Source organism: Hibiscus syriacus, unplaced genomic scaffold (genome assembly GCF_006381635.1).
Source record: "Hibiscus syriacus cultivar Baekdansim isolate YM2019G1 unplaced genomic scaffold, ASM638163v2 tig00112957_pilon, whole genome shotgun sequence".
Taxonomy (NCBI): domain Eukaryota; kingdom Viridiplantae; phylum Streptophyta; class Magnoliopsida; order Malvales; family Malvaceae; genus Hibiscus; species Hibiscus syriacus.
This window is the reverse complement of record NW_024063424.1, coordinates 272,828-289,463: the sequence shown is the minus strand read 5'-3', so window position 1 is coordinate 289,463 and position 16,636 is coordinate 272,828. Positions and strand designations below refer to the sequence as shown.

At 30.4% G+C, this 16,636-nt stretch overlaps 2 protein-coding genes and 1 pseudogene across 3 annotated transcripts; 2 read left to right on the top strand and 1 right to left on the bottom strand.

The window, feature by feature from the left end:
* The first annotated feature begins 260 nt into the window (after nucleotides 1-260).
* Nucleotides 261-5,086, top strand: LOC120184824 (annotated as a pseudogene).
* A 1,102-nt stretch (nucleotides 5,087-6,188) lies between these two features.
* Nucleotides 6,189-8,413, bottom strand: LOC120184822 (alpha-ketoglutarate-dependent dioxygenase alkB homolog 6-like). Of its 2 annotated transcripts, XM_039189203.1 has the most exons (9): nucleotides 8,322-8,413; nucleotides 7,745-7,856; nucleotides 7,603-7,663; nucleotides 7,475-7,513; nucleotides 7,181-7,293; nucleotides 6,794-6,998; nucleotides 6,669-6,715; nucleotides 6,425-6,573; nucleotides 6,189-6,263 (listed from the first exon to the last, which is right to left on the bottom strand). In XM_039189203.1, exons 2-9 carry the CDS (start codon nucleotides 7,850-7,852, stop codon nucleotides 6,206-6,208), a joined length of 780 nt encoding a protein of 259 aa, XP_039045134.1. In that variant the 5' UTR covers nucleotides 7,853-7,856; nucleotides 8,322-8,413; the 3' UTR covers nucleotides 6,189-6,205. The 2 variants fall into 2 exon arrangements, with proteins under 2 accessions (XP_039045134.1, XP_039045135.1); XM_039189204.1 differs by lacking the exon at nucleotides 6,189-6,263 and having other exon boundaries at nucleotides 6,402-6,573.
* A 5,757-nt stretch (nucleotides 8,414-14,170) lies between these two features.
* Nucleotides 14,171-15,456, top strand: LOC120184826 (heat stress transcription factor A-6b-like). The gene is made up of 2 exons (XM_039189207.1): nucleotides 14,171-14,602; nucleotides 14,696-15,456. The coding sequence occupies exons 1-2, from the start codon at nucleotides 14,321-14,323 to the stop codon at nucleotides 15,428-15,430; spliced, it is 1,017 nt and encodes a 338-aa protein (XP_039045138.1). The 5' UTR covers nucleotides 14,171-14,320; the 3' UTR covers nucleotides 15,431-15,456.
* Nucleotides 15,457-16,636: the final 1,180 nt, after the last annotated feature.

Sequence of the window (16,636 nt, the reverse complement as noted above, 5' to 3'; positions counted from 1 at the left end):
ATTTTTCAATAGGGTCAGATTGATATAAAAAGAAACGACCCTAACCCTAACCCGGGTCGTTGCCAACTTGCCATCCTAGATACAGGCAAGCTTAAACCACAAAAAAGAACCATAGAAATCCAGAGGCCACACGTGCGAGCGAAATCAACTGTTAACAACAATTTAAAAAAACGCAACACGACGGGTTAACTCAGTGTCGTTTATATATAATAGACGGTACTAAGTCGACTTGGCGAAAGCTGAATCCCAGTCACCGAGTAATCAAACAGCCATTGCTATCGAGGTAAGTTTCTTCTCTACAACTTCCATTATAAGTTCAATCGAATTGGGAATTCTTCTTCTTCTTCTTCTTCTTCTTTTTTGTTATAACAATAAGAAATTTAAACAGTTGTCCGCTATCAGAATAGGTATGCATCACTATTGAAAGCTTGAATTCAACCGTAGTTTAAATCTCTGATAACGATATAAAAATGGTCGATTGATATTGTTTTTTCCCCTTCCAAAATACAAACAACAGGCATGGTTTATGGATGAAAGCAAAGAAGATCAAAGGCTTCCTCATAAACGCAACCCCAACGAGCCTGTTTCGTTGGATCACTTGGCTGGTCAGTTCTTATCGTCTCTGCAGTTAAAATTTTCCGGGTTTTGCTTTTTGGATTAATGGAAATGATGGGTTTTTGAATAATATGGCAGAGCTTGGGGTGTTGTATTTGCATTAGAATCCCAAGGATTACGAGAACGATGAGGAGTTGAAGAAGATCAGAGAAGCTAGAGGTTACAATTACATGGTAATTTTGTTTCTTTTAACCCCCTTTTTTATATGATTTTATAGCCTTGTTTAAGCAAAATTAGTGTTGATAATAACATGTTGTTTAGTTTTCTACGTATGCTTTGCCTAATTGCATTGTCCTTTGTGCTATTAGAATGGATTTTGTGGTATGTGATGGGAAATTAGAAAGCGTGTTCCTGTTGTTTGTTTTTTTTTTATTTGGGGGGGGGGGGGGAGGGATTCAAATCTGGTGTGTGTACAAGAACCCTGTGATATCTTTCGTTTTTTGTATGCACTTGTGTCCGACCCGTCTCTTTCGTATTCGGATATGTTTACGATGAAAACATATTTATTGTACCTCCTCCGGATATCTTCCGGAAGCCACACTAGTGTTGTTTTTCATTCGTCGATCGAATCCTCAAGTTTTCGGAATTCCTAGAAGCCTCTGAACCTACATATCCTCCTACCAGTTACAGTCTTTGACGTGACTATTGACAGACCTACGTGATCTATTGATCAAATTTACTATATGACAATCAAATATATTTATCTTGCCAATCCACAAATAGTTATTATTATTATCCTAAACCTGACACCAATAATCGATATATAAATCACTATGTAAGGTTGAAGGAGAAAGTCTCTCTACGTGTAACACCCCAACTTCTACCCGACCCGGTTACGAGTTCGAAATGTCACATTGACTTTTTAAAACATTATTCTTATAAAATAACTAAACTTTTGAACTTATATTAAGAAAATACAATAAATACTACTAAATTATGCTTCATTATAAAAAGTTGAAAAAATACGTATTTATGAACAGTACTACACAGTATGAACAGTACCATGAACAGTAATGAACAACACTGTGAACAGTGATACAGTACATCGATGCATTGCTACAGTGCACCGATGCACTGATACAGTACTGCTACAGTGACTTTCGTAAAACGTTCATAAAACTCGTAAAAATTTAACCGTTCATTACTATACATTTACATTTACATAAATACGTTTAAGACATTACAAAACTCTATCATATGATTTTACAAACCGATTATAACATATCGGATTTAAACCTCTATTGACATGCCAACCACTATCATTATTACAAAATACATATTATACATTTCTTTTCTGATCTGATCTTTGGAAAGGAGAAACTGGTATGTCTTGCATAACTCTTATCAATCTTCCTCTTCTCAGAACCTACGCGTGAAACAATCACACGCTAAGTCGTTGACTTAGTGAGGCATATAAAACATATAATATAACCATATAACATTTCATATTAAATTACATACATACACATATACTATCATATTTCTATTCATATATCAAATCCACACATGTACATATATGATTATCTTCTTCCTTATTATTATCCTATTATTATCATTAATACCTTTTATCATATAATCATATATTTGTCATTTATACACATCATATATCATTTCATAAAGAAGTACACTTAACATCATATACTTCATGTAATACAATTCATATAACTAAAACATATATCCTTTCATATAACCAATACATGAATCATGTATTTTATTCCATATAATAAATCACATATGCATATCACCTTCAGTATATTTGTTTAATCTCTTTATTAGCCTATGTACACCAATGAGAACTTAAGGTATGTGGGTACATTGAGGTTGTGCACTATTATGCTGTCACCACAGCTCATATAATTGTCTCGAATGACCTATCCAGAGGTCATAAAGAACCTCGACAACTGTCCATAGGTCCCAAAGAACCTAGGTAAACTGTCCATATGCTCATTAGAACATAGGTATACTGTCCATATGTCTTAAAAGACATAGGTAATTATGTCCATATGTCCCAAAAGACAGGTAATTCTGTCCATATGTTCCGTAGAACATAGGTAAACCCTTGACTCTTGGCATGCCAACTATACCACTAGCTCTCATATTACATAACATGGGCATTATCATTTATAAAATTTCATATCACTTGTTCTTTCTCTTTTGTCACATACCACATGTATGTGTAAGCATATATTTCATATCATATAGCATATATTACATATTACATGTAATCACGTAGATTATTTCATATGGCTTATGTCATTTATCATTTGTTCATATACGTATGTCATTTCTTGTTCACATATGTTCATATATACATCACATAGGATGTAGAATAACATCTAGATATATATTATTTTCATGTATTTACTTTCACAAAGCTCATCACAGGCATGTATTCTCATATTTTATTCTCATATATTCACATAACTTGGATCAAATATACATATAATCACGTAAATCACTTTTGCATAGCTTATATCAACTTTTCATGTCATTTCACACTTCTTGTTACATTGCTTATATCTTACTCTTATGTCTTCTCATATACATATATTCACATATACATATTATTTCATTATCTTTATTATTATTCTTATCATCACCATTAATCCCTTTTACTTACCATATTCATATCAATAACACATATACTCATGCACACATATAAATCATAGCAAACACATACTTCTATGAATTCATGCATTTTACTATTGGAAATAGACTTATCACAAGTTTTATTTTCCATTGAACATCATATACTAAATAATGTGCACTCACCTTAGCCTTGCTTGCTTTGAATAAATCCTAATCCTTCGATTGTTCCAGAACTCGTTTAGGCTCAATATCTACATAAACATAATTTTCGAGATGATTATAAAAAACCTAAACCTTATAACTTGATATTAATAACTCAAGCTAGTTTAATGAGTCAAAATTCCATTTTTCCTTTAGGGGTGTACCGATGCACTATGGATGCATCGGTATCCAAAATAGCTTCGAAATTTCCATGCATCGATGCACCCCTTAATGCATCGATGCACCTTCAAAATTGTCTTAGTGCATCGGTACACACTCATAGTGCATCGATGCACCTGCCCATAATATGCTATTTCATCCAAAAATCATCAACACTTCACCCAAATTTTCATGTATAAAATCCTTATTATGATACTAAATTCATCTATAACAACTTTAACCAATTCCTATCATTCCAACACCTTATAATCTTCCATATTTCATCAAAATTCTTAAGGCTAAGAATCATACCAAATTTTCCATGTTATCTAAACTTAATTCTAACACTTCTAACTTCTTATTCTCATAGATGACAAGTCAAATTCATCCTCCAAATTCATTTAAACCTTCTTATTCAAAATTTCACTTAAAAATCCATTTTCTTTAATCTGACATAACTCCTTTATCTTTTGATTTTAAGATAACTTAAGCTTTCCTTAAGCTTAGTTATCATCTAATGATCAACACTCAACCTTTAATTCAACAAATAATCAACTAATTAAGAAACTCACATTTGCTTGTATGCTTCACGGTGGAGAAGAGAAGTAGATGAAGAAGAGAATTGTCTAGAGACTTATCTCTTCAATCATGCTCCACATATGTATTATAATACCCAATAATTATTATTTAATTCTTTTCCTTGTTCAATGACTCATTTGCCCTTTGACTCCTTTAATAATTACTAAAACTTTCAGGAAATATATCCACATAAATCATTGAACTATTCAACTATTCTACTTTAATCACCAAATTCTGAAATTTTACAATTTAATCACTAACCCGGTATTGAGGATGCTACAATACGACTCTCGGTTCAAAGCAAAAGAAATAAACCATAAAAACTACCCAATCCTATTTTTTCCATCAACAATACTAATGTATCTATATCCGAGTCTAGTACATAGGTCCTGTTATTACGTGCCCTACTAATACATAGGACCTTCGTTTGACAAGTCATACTATGCTGTATACATAGGATTTGCTTGATTTATGCCCAGAGAAAGTTGCTAACTATGAGGAGAAGCTGAGGAATTTTTACACCTAGCACATACATGCCGATGAAGAGATACGCTACTGTTTGGAAGGCAGTGGATATTTCGATGTCAGGGACAAGGATGACCGATGGATTCGGATTTGGATCCAAGCAGGCGATCTCATTGTACTGCCTGCCAGAATCTACCATAGGTTCACTCTTGACACTAGCAACTGTGTCAAGGTAAGAATCTCATTGTTTAGAATGCAGGGTACTTGATATATAATCAAATCACGGATGCATTGGAGATGTATTCGATCGAATTTATGCGTTTACAATGTGCAGTTGATGAGGTTGTTTGTCGGAGAACCGGTTTGGACGGCATATAATCGGCCGCAGGAGGATCACCCTGCAAGGAAACGGTACACTAAAAATTTGAGTGAGAGAGTTGGGGTGCCATTAGCTGCTCATTAGAGCTTTTTACCACTTGCAGTTGTGCTATTATGTCTCTGCACATAGTCCTTATATATATATATATATATATTGTGTGTCTCAGTTTCATAAGTTTTTCAATGGTTGAACTTGATGAAACTTTATGTAGCTGTGTATCAAACATTGAACTCCATCTAATTATATGTTCCTATGCACTGAAATTAGTGCATTTTACGATCAGAATTTGTAGGTAAACTACTCAAATATTATTCAAATTTAGCTTGTTTTGTATCATTTTTACCATTAAATTTTAAATTATTTCTATTCTAATATTGAATCTTGTTATTACTTCAGCTTTAATACTGAATTTTGTTTTGGTTACACTGTAAGTACTCGTCATTAAATTATTAATGTGATGATATGATTATTTATTCATCATAAATTATATTAGTTATATTGATTTTGTCACTTAACTTTAAAATATTTTAATTTTAGTTTATGCGTCAATTTGACCCTTCTAGAAAATCACCTATCGTCATTTTTGGTGTCGATGGTTGTCATTCTCAATTAGATCAATGTCATATTTATATTTCACTCATCTTTCTTCCCGAATTGATTTTCTATTAAATCCCCTCAAAACCAGTAAAAATACATTTAAAAAATTCATTATTCTAATACCCCAATCTTCTCCGTCTTCTCTGACGGTTGTCAGAAATCTCTTTCGATGTATGTTGTTGATTGTCAAAAGAAAGAATCTCTTCCTTCGGATTTTAAAACAAACAGTTCAAATTACTCGAATCCAAGAAAGTCCCATAACCTCAAAATAATAAATTTTTTGTGTTTGATTTTGTAATTTTAAAGAAATTTTTTGAAAAGTCCAAATCGATTAAATAATAGAGGGCGATAAGACAAGTTCATCAAAACAGAAGAATGACAATTTCAGATGACAACTAAAAATGAATGAAAAAGTTTCAACTTTGATGAAAATAGACGAGCTGGAAGAAAAAACCTTCTAAATCAACACCAAACTATCATGTGATCTGAATATTAATGGTTTAATGGCCCACTTCAATAGTCTCTAATAGCATTTTGATTTAATTTTAAGGACATGACACAATTCAACTTAAATATTAATTTTGATTAAACTTTTACAAACTCCTGGCTTAGCTTTAGTGGTTATATGGAGGATCTCTTGTCAGTTTCTACACTCATATCAGTAGCTAAGTACATGACCCTGCAATTAATAAAAAAAAAAGATATCCATGTAGTATCATCGTTAATTATGACTAAATTGGAAAACAAGTAATATGTTAGTGACTATACTACACCCTACAAAAATAATATAGAATCATAACAAGTTTCACACTAGTTAGAGTTGAGAGAATAATTTAAAACCTGAACAAGTTTTTATGAACCTTCAATACTAGTCTGCATGTCAAAGAAATTCTGCCCTCATTTCTATTCACAATCTTGGTATCTTCACTTCTAATCACTCCAGCATCGCTCGAGGTCGACCTGGTCAAAGCTTCATTTTCATTTACAACCTGAAAAGAAAACCGTGAGAATACGAATACTTGGCTATGAATATTGTTTATGGATACATTTGAGCAAATTATTAGACAAAAAAGTTCACTTTCACCTTATCCAATCGATGTACCTTGTTATCTTCGTTACCATGCAAGTAATCTGTAGTCACAATAACAGAACAAGTAAAAGACATATACGATACACAATACAACCTAGCAGCCTAGGACATTAACTTTCCTGAATATGCATCATCCTTGAAGATCAATAAACTGCGAGGCATCAACAGAGCAGAAAAGGGTTGATGTTTTTCTGCCCCATTATTATCCGTCGATGTACTTTTGCATGAATCTAATCTTGAATGAGGAGTGAAGTCCATAACAGCAGGAGATCCTAGAGACAGAATTGCCACAACAGGATAATAAGCTGGTCCATCCTGGTGTGGCTGTAAGAGAGATCATTTCAGTACAAAAAATCGATGTTGACCAGAAATAAATTTTCCTTTCTAATCCCATCATAAAACATCTCACTATGAGACTGAAACAGCACTATGATAACTACTACAACAAAAAATTAGATATCCAAGAGTAATCATCGGAATAAAACAAGAAAAAAGTCAATACAAACCATTATTCCTTGGTTTGGAAGGTATTCATTGATAAGAACATGGTTGATTGCAGAAGGAAAAAGTCCTGATTCTTCACATATTCTTTCCGTAATCTTAGATAGCCAAGGTGGCACTACAGAGAACAAACCACAAGGGAGGCATAGTTAAACCAGACACAAAGAATCAAAAGACGATCACGAACGTAATAACCACAGAAACCACTAGACTCAAAGCCTATCCAAAACTGGTACGAAAAAGAAGAAAACCATGATCTTGGATTTAGAAATGGATTAAAAGAGTGAAAATAATCTCACAATCTTGTGGTAGAAGACCCTTTTCGTGAACAACACCTCCTGTCAATATCAATAAAATAGAACACAGTCAATCAGAAGAAGAAACAGAGATTGTAAACATGAACTATCCTACAAGTATTTCAACAAACCCCAATTCTGTAGTCTCCTATTCTTCAAAGATTTCCACTTTGAAACAGGTGCTTGGTAAATCTATGTGTCAATAGAAATGGGATCAACAAGTATAGCTTTGAAACAATCATAGAAAGATAAGAGAGTAACAATCATAAATACATTATTTAGCAGCTGAGCTTGCTCGGAATCGTTGACAAAGTTGGGGATGTAAAACAAAGTCGGCAAATTCCCAACAATGAAGTTATTCAAATTTTCTTTTCTCTCCATTCCCCTGCAACAGCCATTGATGAGAGTTAAAATAACATCCGGAAATCAGCCAAATGCAAAACTAACACAAAGCAGAAACCTCTTAGGCTGATCGGATTATAATCGGTTAGTGTTTTCGGTTACAGATTTCAGTGAAAACTGGTGCAAACTCACAAAGCAAGAAACGAATCCAAGCTCCAGATAAATAAACGCCAACCTCAGAATTAAAAGCAAAATTCCAATAGCATAATATAAGTGCTTAAAAATTGCTATTGCTATTACATGATTATTACTGATTCAAAGAAAATCACGATGAAAAAAAAATATAGTTACGATCTCATTCAATTTCCCTTACTTCACCGTTCAAAATAATAAAAAAATGTAAATAAATAGGAACAAAGAAGGAATCATATCTAGAGAATAACAACACTGCCATACGGAGAAAAATAACGGCGATTAAGAGAATAGGAGGAATAGAAGAGCAAAAAACCTGACTGATTCAAGGGTGAGAGAAACGGCGGCCGATGAGAGAGACGAAAACGGCGGTCGGCGACTCGGGATGAGAGAAACGGCGATGCTGAGGCAATGATATTTCTATTCTTTTGCTTTTATTGAAGGGTTAATATAGCATTTGGTACCTGATTTTGGCTTCATGTTTAATTTGGTACTAAATTGTTTTTTGTTTAAATTTGATAACTGAGTTTGGTTCAATGTTCACTTTGGTACCGCAATTTTTTTTCCTTTCAATTTGATACTTAAAGGTTTTTTAATTCTAATTATATATCTGAATTGGTTTCAGTGCTCGATTTGATATCTAAATTGATTTCAAAGTATGACCCTCATAACAAATTTATCTCTAAACTTTTAAATATTATAATTCCACCCTTATAATATGACTACCATTCTAAATCAGTCCTTCAACTTTTGAACATTTCAATTTTACCCCCAATATATGAACTTCATTCTAAATTGGTCCCAAAACTTTTTTAACATTCCACTTTCATCCCATATTATATATATATATGTTATTCACATCCCTTGTTAATAAAATCGTTAGGTCAAGTTATATTATTATATGTTTGAAAAATTTTATGTTAAACTACGGTTGAAATTAATTACCCATTTGGATGGATTTGGAATATTCAAAAGTTTGGGGTTAAATTTAGAAAGGGAGTCATATTTAGGATGAAATTAAAATGTTCAAAAATTTAAGGACTAATTTAAAATGAGAGTAATAGTTTTGGGACATATGATGCAATCAACTCTTATTTTAATTATACATGTATTATTTTTAGTGAAAATTATAACTTTGAATTTATTTTCTACTATTTTTTTTATCAATTTCGTGCATTTTGATAAACAACCATCGATAAAACAATTAAAATATGACTCAAATCAACCATCGATGGTCAATAATGTTATTAAGTTCATGATTTGACTAAACAACGTATATTAATCTTATATCAATTCAATTAAAATATATTAAAATATTGTTTCTTTTCAATAATTCAAACTTAATCAATGTTGTTGATTTTTGGAGAGGGTTCAAGAGAGTTCCTCGTTTTGGAGGGATGGAATCTAGTGGCTCCAATTATGAGGGATCCAATACCTTAGTTTTAAGGTTATAAGTTTGAATAGTTGCATTTAAGGGTATATATATAGGGGTGGAGTCACACCTTGGTGAGAGTCAGAATTTTATTCGATTAGTTACTTATTTAATTGATAGTGTCCACCTTGAAATTTTTTGTGTCCACCTCGAAATCTGAATTTTCTTCGATTAATTACTTATTTTACGGTGAAATTTTATTTGTACATGTCCCATTTAAAAACTTTATGTTGTTAATATATGTGTGTTCATCCTGAAAAATTTTATGGATCCGCCACTGGATATATATATATATATATATTATCAATGGTTAAAAAAGATTTTGAATAGATATTACCTTGTAATCCTCTCGTACTATTAAAAAAATTAAAATTGAATAAGCAGACACATTTAATTGGTTAATCGAACTGTTGATATATTTCCTCACATATTCCCTCAAGTTATAGGTTCTATACCCAACATTCACTTTCATTCTCCTAAAAGCCTGTGTTCCTTCTTCCCTAGCTAAGATTATAATTAAATTTAGAATTTATTAAAATATAATTAAATATAACTAAAGTTTTAAAATAAATAAATTATTTTTATTTATAAAAGTGAAATATAATTTTTTATTTTGAAAATAGCGAATCTCTAATATTCAAATCTAATCGAAGTAAGTAAAAAAAGAAGAATTGAGAAGTTAGCTAGCAAGTTGGCTTTAAAGTTCTATATGGACTGGGTGTGTCGGGCATATTCGGAAAAGTTCTACACAGTAAGCTAAGACAATTGTTTAAAGGTATTGTTTTTTTTAATATTTAGGATAAATTACACGTTTAGTATTTAAACTATCAATTTTAGTCTATTTTAGTATTTAAACTTTTGATTTTTTAAAATATACCTAAAGTTTAGTTTTTGTTTATTTTAGTACCCTTTTAAAATTTAATGTTAAGTTTTGAATTTTTATTTTGAAAGTTTAGGTACTAAAATGGACCAAAACTGATAGTTTAGGTATTAAACGAGTTAAGTTTTTAACGGCAAAGTACTAAAATGAAACAAAAATTAAACATTAGTTATGATTCTAAAAAAATAAAAGTTTAGGTATTAAAACATATCAAAACTGATAATTTAGATACTAAATCAGTAATTTACCCATATATTTATGCCCTTTAGGCCAAAGCTCCATCCCTAATCAGGTACTCTTTACCTTTGATGTTGTGGTTGCTTTGGGAATTTTCTTTGAGATCATCACTTTCAATTGATCCAATCAATTGAAAATAAAATCATTTTTCTTTCATTTCTTTCATTAATATTAAACTGTTATTATATTTTGAAATACTTTAAATTTTAGTATTTACTTTTTTTATTGTCGTATTATTATAAATTTAAATTTAAATATGAAATACATGTCTTTAACAATTCAAAATCAATAAATTTTGATTATAAGAATTTTTAATTTCACACTAGATATGAGTTCTTTCGAGTGTTTATTCACCTCGATAATAAATAAATTATTATTATTTCTTGAAATCTTAGGTTTAAGTACTATGAATGAAAGACGTATGAACGTTTAATATCAAATAATTAAGAGTCATTTTTAAACATATACTACACTGTACTTACCCTAGGTTAATAAAAATATATATAATCTTTTAAATATACAGTAGAAACTCTTTAAATTAATACTCGGTAAATTAATAAACTCTCTAAAATAATAAATTTGTCCGGTCCTGACTTGGGCCAATGTAAAAAATTGAAAAACTCGATAAAATAATAAGATAATAATTTTTCGTGAGATCCCTTTATAATTTTTGGTCCCAAGAAAATCATAAATTAATAATTCATAGAAACTGAAAAAAATATATTACACTCTATTGAAATATGATTCAATAGTTGTCTGTTTTCCTTTAAAGTTCAAGTCTATTTGGAGCTCATTATTAATTTAACTCGTCTCTTGCAACGTAATTCTAAGAGGCATAGACTAATTTGCCTTTTTGTTTGGTATGTACAGTATAATTACTTAAAAACTCTTTAAATTAATAATTATTAATTTATCGATAAATTAATAACTCTCTAAATTAATAAATTTCTCCGGTCCTGACATTATTAATTTATAGAATTTTAACTGTATACTTATTAAGCGATTAAAAATAATGTTTATATATATACGTTAACACCGTTAATTAACCGAATTGTGTTTATGCAATTATGTGTGACACATATTATGCATATTTTTATTTTTAAAAAAAAAATTATACAATTTTTTATATTTATTCATAATTTTTATTTCTTTTAATTTAATCTTAAATATTATCAATATTAACGTCACGCCCGAAAATATAAAAAGTTAATTTAATATTTAGATATTTTTATTTATTCATAATTAGTGATTAAAAAAAATTATTATTATTTCTTGAAATCTTAGGTTTAAGTACTACGAATGTCATAAGTATGAACGTTTAATATCAAATAATTAAAAGTCATTTTTAAACAGATATTACATTGTACTTACCCTAGGATAATAAAAAATATATAATCTTTTAAATATATACTTATTAAGTTATTGAAAATAATGTTTATATATATATATATATATATATATATATATATATATATATATACATGTTAACACCGTTATTTAACTGACCCGTGTTTATGCAATTATGTGTGACACATATTATGCATATTTTTTTAAAAAAAATGAATTCAATTTGTTTATATTTATTCATAATTTTTATTTCTTTTAATTATAATCCGCTTAATCACTAATTTGTTTTTCCTTGTAACCAAAAAAAAAAAGTAGAAGCCAATTACTAGATATTTTTGGGGAACCCCACACCCTTTGCCCTAACTCTCCCAATTATTTTATTAACTTTAATATATCATTTGATACTCTAAGTAAAAAGTATATTATCTAATAATCAAATTTAAAATTTTATAATATATATATATATATATATTCAATAGTGTGGGATGTAATTATAAAATAATATTTTTTTAGAATTTTTTTAGTTATTGATAAAACACATACGCCCTACAAATACGCATATTTAAACTCGAGATTTTTAAAAAATTAACAATCTCTTTAACCATTAAAATTACTTAATATTTAATTTAAATATAATATTACACAATATATATATATATATATTATCAAAATACTATAGAATTCAGATACCACATTGAGATAAAAAAAAAACCTTATTTAATATGTGGGGTAATTTATATTAACATGTCATCAAATTTAATTTTTGTTTTTATATAGGTCATAAACCTTGAATTTAACGGATTCATTGTTCAATTTTAATTATTAACAAATTAAATCATTTATGTTAAAATCATTAAATTATTTTAAGTGAAAACTTGAGTCATCGTTTCTATTTTACATGTATAAAAATTGAGGCCAAATTCAATGACTTATAATATAGAAAGTTAATTGCATTAAACATATTTAAATAATGATAATTTTTTAAATTGGTCCTTAAACTTATAATTGTTCTAATTTTATCCTCAAATGTTGATTTTTATTCTATATTAGTCCCTAAACTCTTGAACATTCTAAATTCATCTCCAAATATGACTTTCATTCTATATTGATCCCCCAAACTTATTAATGTTCCAATTTAATCCACAAAATCTTGAATGATTTTGCAAACATTATTGAAATGTTAAAAAATTTAGGGACTAATTTAAAATTAGGACCATCTTGACAAAAATGCTAGATCCTTGAGAGTTTTCAGTAGTTAATTGCATTAAACATATTTAAATAATGATAATTTTTAAATTGGTCCTTAAACTTATAATTGTTCTAATTTTATCCTCAAATGTTGATTTTTATTCTATATTAGTCCCTAAACTCTTGAACATTCTAAATTCATCTCCAAATATGACTTTCATTCTATATTGATCCCCCAAACTTATTAATGTTCCAATTTAATCCACAAAATCTTGAATGATTTTGCAAACATTATTGAAATGTTAAAAAATTTAGGGACTAATTTAAAATTAGGACCATCTTGACAAAAATGCTAGATCCTTGAGAGTTTTCAGTAGTTAATTGCATTAAACATATTTAAATAATGATAATTTTTTAAATTGGTCCTTAAACTTATAATTGTTCTAATTTTATCCTCAAATGTTGATTTTTATTCTATATTAGTCCCTAAACTCTTGAACATTCTAAATTCATCTCCAAATATGACTTTCATTCTATATTGATCCCCCAAACTTATTAATGTTCCAATTTAATCCACAAAATCTTGAATGATTTTGCAAACATTATTGAAATGTTAAAAAATTTAGGGACTAATTTAAAATTAGGACCATCTTGACAAAAATGCTAGATCCTTGAGAGTTTTCAGTAGTTTATACTTTCTAAAAGGAGTAAGTTATGGTGGGGAAGAGAGCAGAGAATATCTAATTGCCAGTGCATCATCAACCAGTCTCCCCCACCAACCAAAATCAAAAGAAATGAGTGAATATATTGAATACTCAATTTTTTTTATATTAAAAATCCATTCATTTAACCTAATGACACCCATGTTCACAGATCTGTCTGTTCTTTCTAAACTCTTCCAGATTGTGTTCTTTTCATGTTCCCTTGTGTGAACTTTTGGGGTCCATCAATGGCTTGTATCTAATCTTAGTTCTTCACTTTTCTTCTTCTGAACCTGCAAATCAAATAACCCAGAATCCCAGATCAAGTTTTCTTGGTTCCAACCAAGAAGATGAACTCTTATGGAGGAGTTAAACAAGAGTTTTCAGGTGCTTCAAGCTTCATCTCTTCCATGGCTTGTATCTAATCTAATCTCATTGCTTCACTTTTCTTCTTGTTCTTAACCTGCAAATCAACTAACCCAGAATATCAGATCAAGTTTTCTTTTGTTTTCTTGGTTCCGAGCAAGAAGATGAACCCTTTTGGAAGTGTTAAACAAGAGTTTCCATCTTCTTCCATGGCGGCTACAGCTATACCTCAGCCAATGGAAGGGCTCCATGATGCAGGTCCTCCTCCTTTCCTCACCAAAACATACGATATCATAGATGATTCAGGAACCGATCACATCGTCTCTTGGAGTAGAAGCAACAACAGCTTCATCGTTTGGGATCCCCAAGCATTTTCCATGACACTTTTGCCTAGATTCTTCAAGCACAACAATTTCTCAAGCTTTGTTAGGCAACTAAATACCTATGTAAGTACTCTCTCATCATGTTTTTGAAACTGTATAATATAGGTCTCCATAGATTTGATTTACTGGTTAGTTTCATTGATTTTGCATTTTTAGGGGTTTAGAAAGGTTGATCCAGATAGATGGGAGTTTGCAAATGAAAGATTTCTCAGAGGGCAAAGGCATTTGCTCAAGACTATCAGGAGGAGAAAAACACAGCAACAGCAAACCCAGGGTTTTAATGGCGGTTTAGATCATTGTGTTGAAGTTGGGAGATTTGGGGTTGAAGAAGAGATTGATAGGCTAAAGCGTGACAAGCAAGTTTTAATAGCGGAATTAGTGAAACTCAGACAACAACAGCACAACACAAAGACTTGTTTTCTCGTAATGGAAGAAAAGCTGCAGAAAATCGAGATGAAACAGCAACAGATGATGGGTTTCTTAGTCAAAGCAATGCAGAATCCAAACTTTGTCCAACAATTAATACACAATAAAGATAAACGAAAAGATCTTGAAGATGCTATCTGCACCAAAAGAAGGCGGCGGATCGATAACCAAAGGCACAAGGCTGAACCAGTTGAACTGTATGATGATATAAACATTGATGCATTTGAAGTTTCAGAGTTGGATCAAATGGCAATGGACTTGCAGGGAATAACTGGGGTTGAAGAAGATGGAAGATATAAAGATAAAAGATTACAAGATGAAGGGTTTTGGAATGATTTGTTGAATGATGATGTTGAAGAAGAAATACCAGTTTTACAAGTTGATGAAGATGAAGGTGAAGATGATGATTTAGATGTTGATGTTTTGGTTGAGCAGCTGGGATTCTTGGGTTCTAGTCCTAAGTAGAGAATTACTGCATGTTTAAGATTATTATCATTTCAGTTTCTTAGGTATAATGGGTTCATTTTGAGGCAAATTTCCAAGTTTATCAGGTTTGTTTCTTAAAACTCTTAGATTTTCATGTTAAGTGAAAATTGTGTTAATTGGTGTGGGAAAAATATTAGCAAAATCTATGGGCGTAATGTGGATGTATTGCAAAATTTTATGTTAGGGTTTATGAAATTGAATAGATATATATTAACGAATTATGGATATGAAATTATAAAATTTTAAATGCAAAATTAGTCCATCAGTAGAAAATATTAAAAATACTTAAATTATTTGAGACCTAAACATTTTTAAAAAGTGGTTGTTGCGTGTGTGGATGTACTATAATTTGATACGTAAATTGTGCAAGTATACACGTCAAAAAAGTAATAAAGTGATGAGTGAATATCATCTCCACATGAATTGAAAGAAAATCAAGTAAAGTATATGCACTAAAACTATAAACAATAAATTGTAAAATGATATGAACAGATGGTGTGAATGTTGTAACAAAGTATTGAAGTGAGTGAAATGCTATGACAAAAAGTAAAGTAAGAATGCTATAGCAAAATTAAGTTGAGCACTAGGGTATGAGAAAAGATAACTTGATAACCTGATAGAGAAGCGAGAACGAATAGATGGTTGTTGGTCTTGTTGAGGAATCAAACCTAGAAAGCTCTAGACTCGATGAAGAAAGCGGAAGGATTTGAATGGAAGAAGATAATGATGGAGTTGTGGAAGATGGATAATGTAGGGATTAAGGTTGCTAGAAAAATCAAGAAGAAATATTAAGACAATAAACACTAAGATAATACAGATAAATAAAGACAAGGAGGATAAACATAAAATAAATAATTGATAAAGATAATGATATGAGCCTTGTGATGCATGTATCATAACCTCACACAAACAAACTACAAAAAGGATAAACAGTTGGGTTTACTAAGGAATCCTATGCCTTGTTTGCTGGAGTGTTCAAATCTTCCATGAGTATACTGCTCGACAGAGTTTGCTAAAGTGTTCCTAGACTGTCTCTAGTAAGAAACTTGATAATGAAAATTCTACAGCAATACATCTCAGAGTAAACAGTAGAAAAATACTATCGAATAAGTCATACTCCTTTTTAGTAGTTGAAACCCTACCCTTATCTCTAAGGTGAGTTAGGTTTTGCTTCCCAGTTCAACC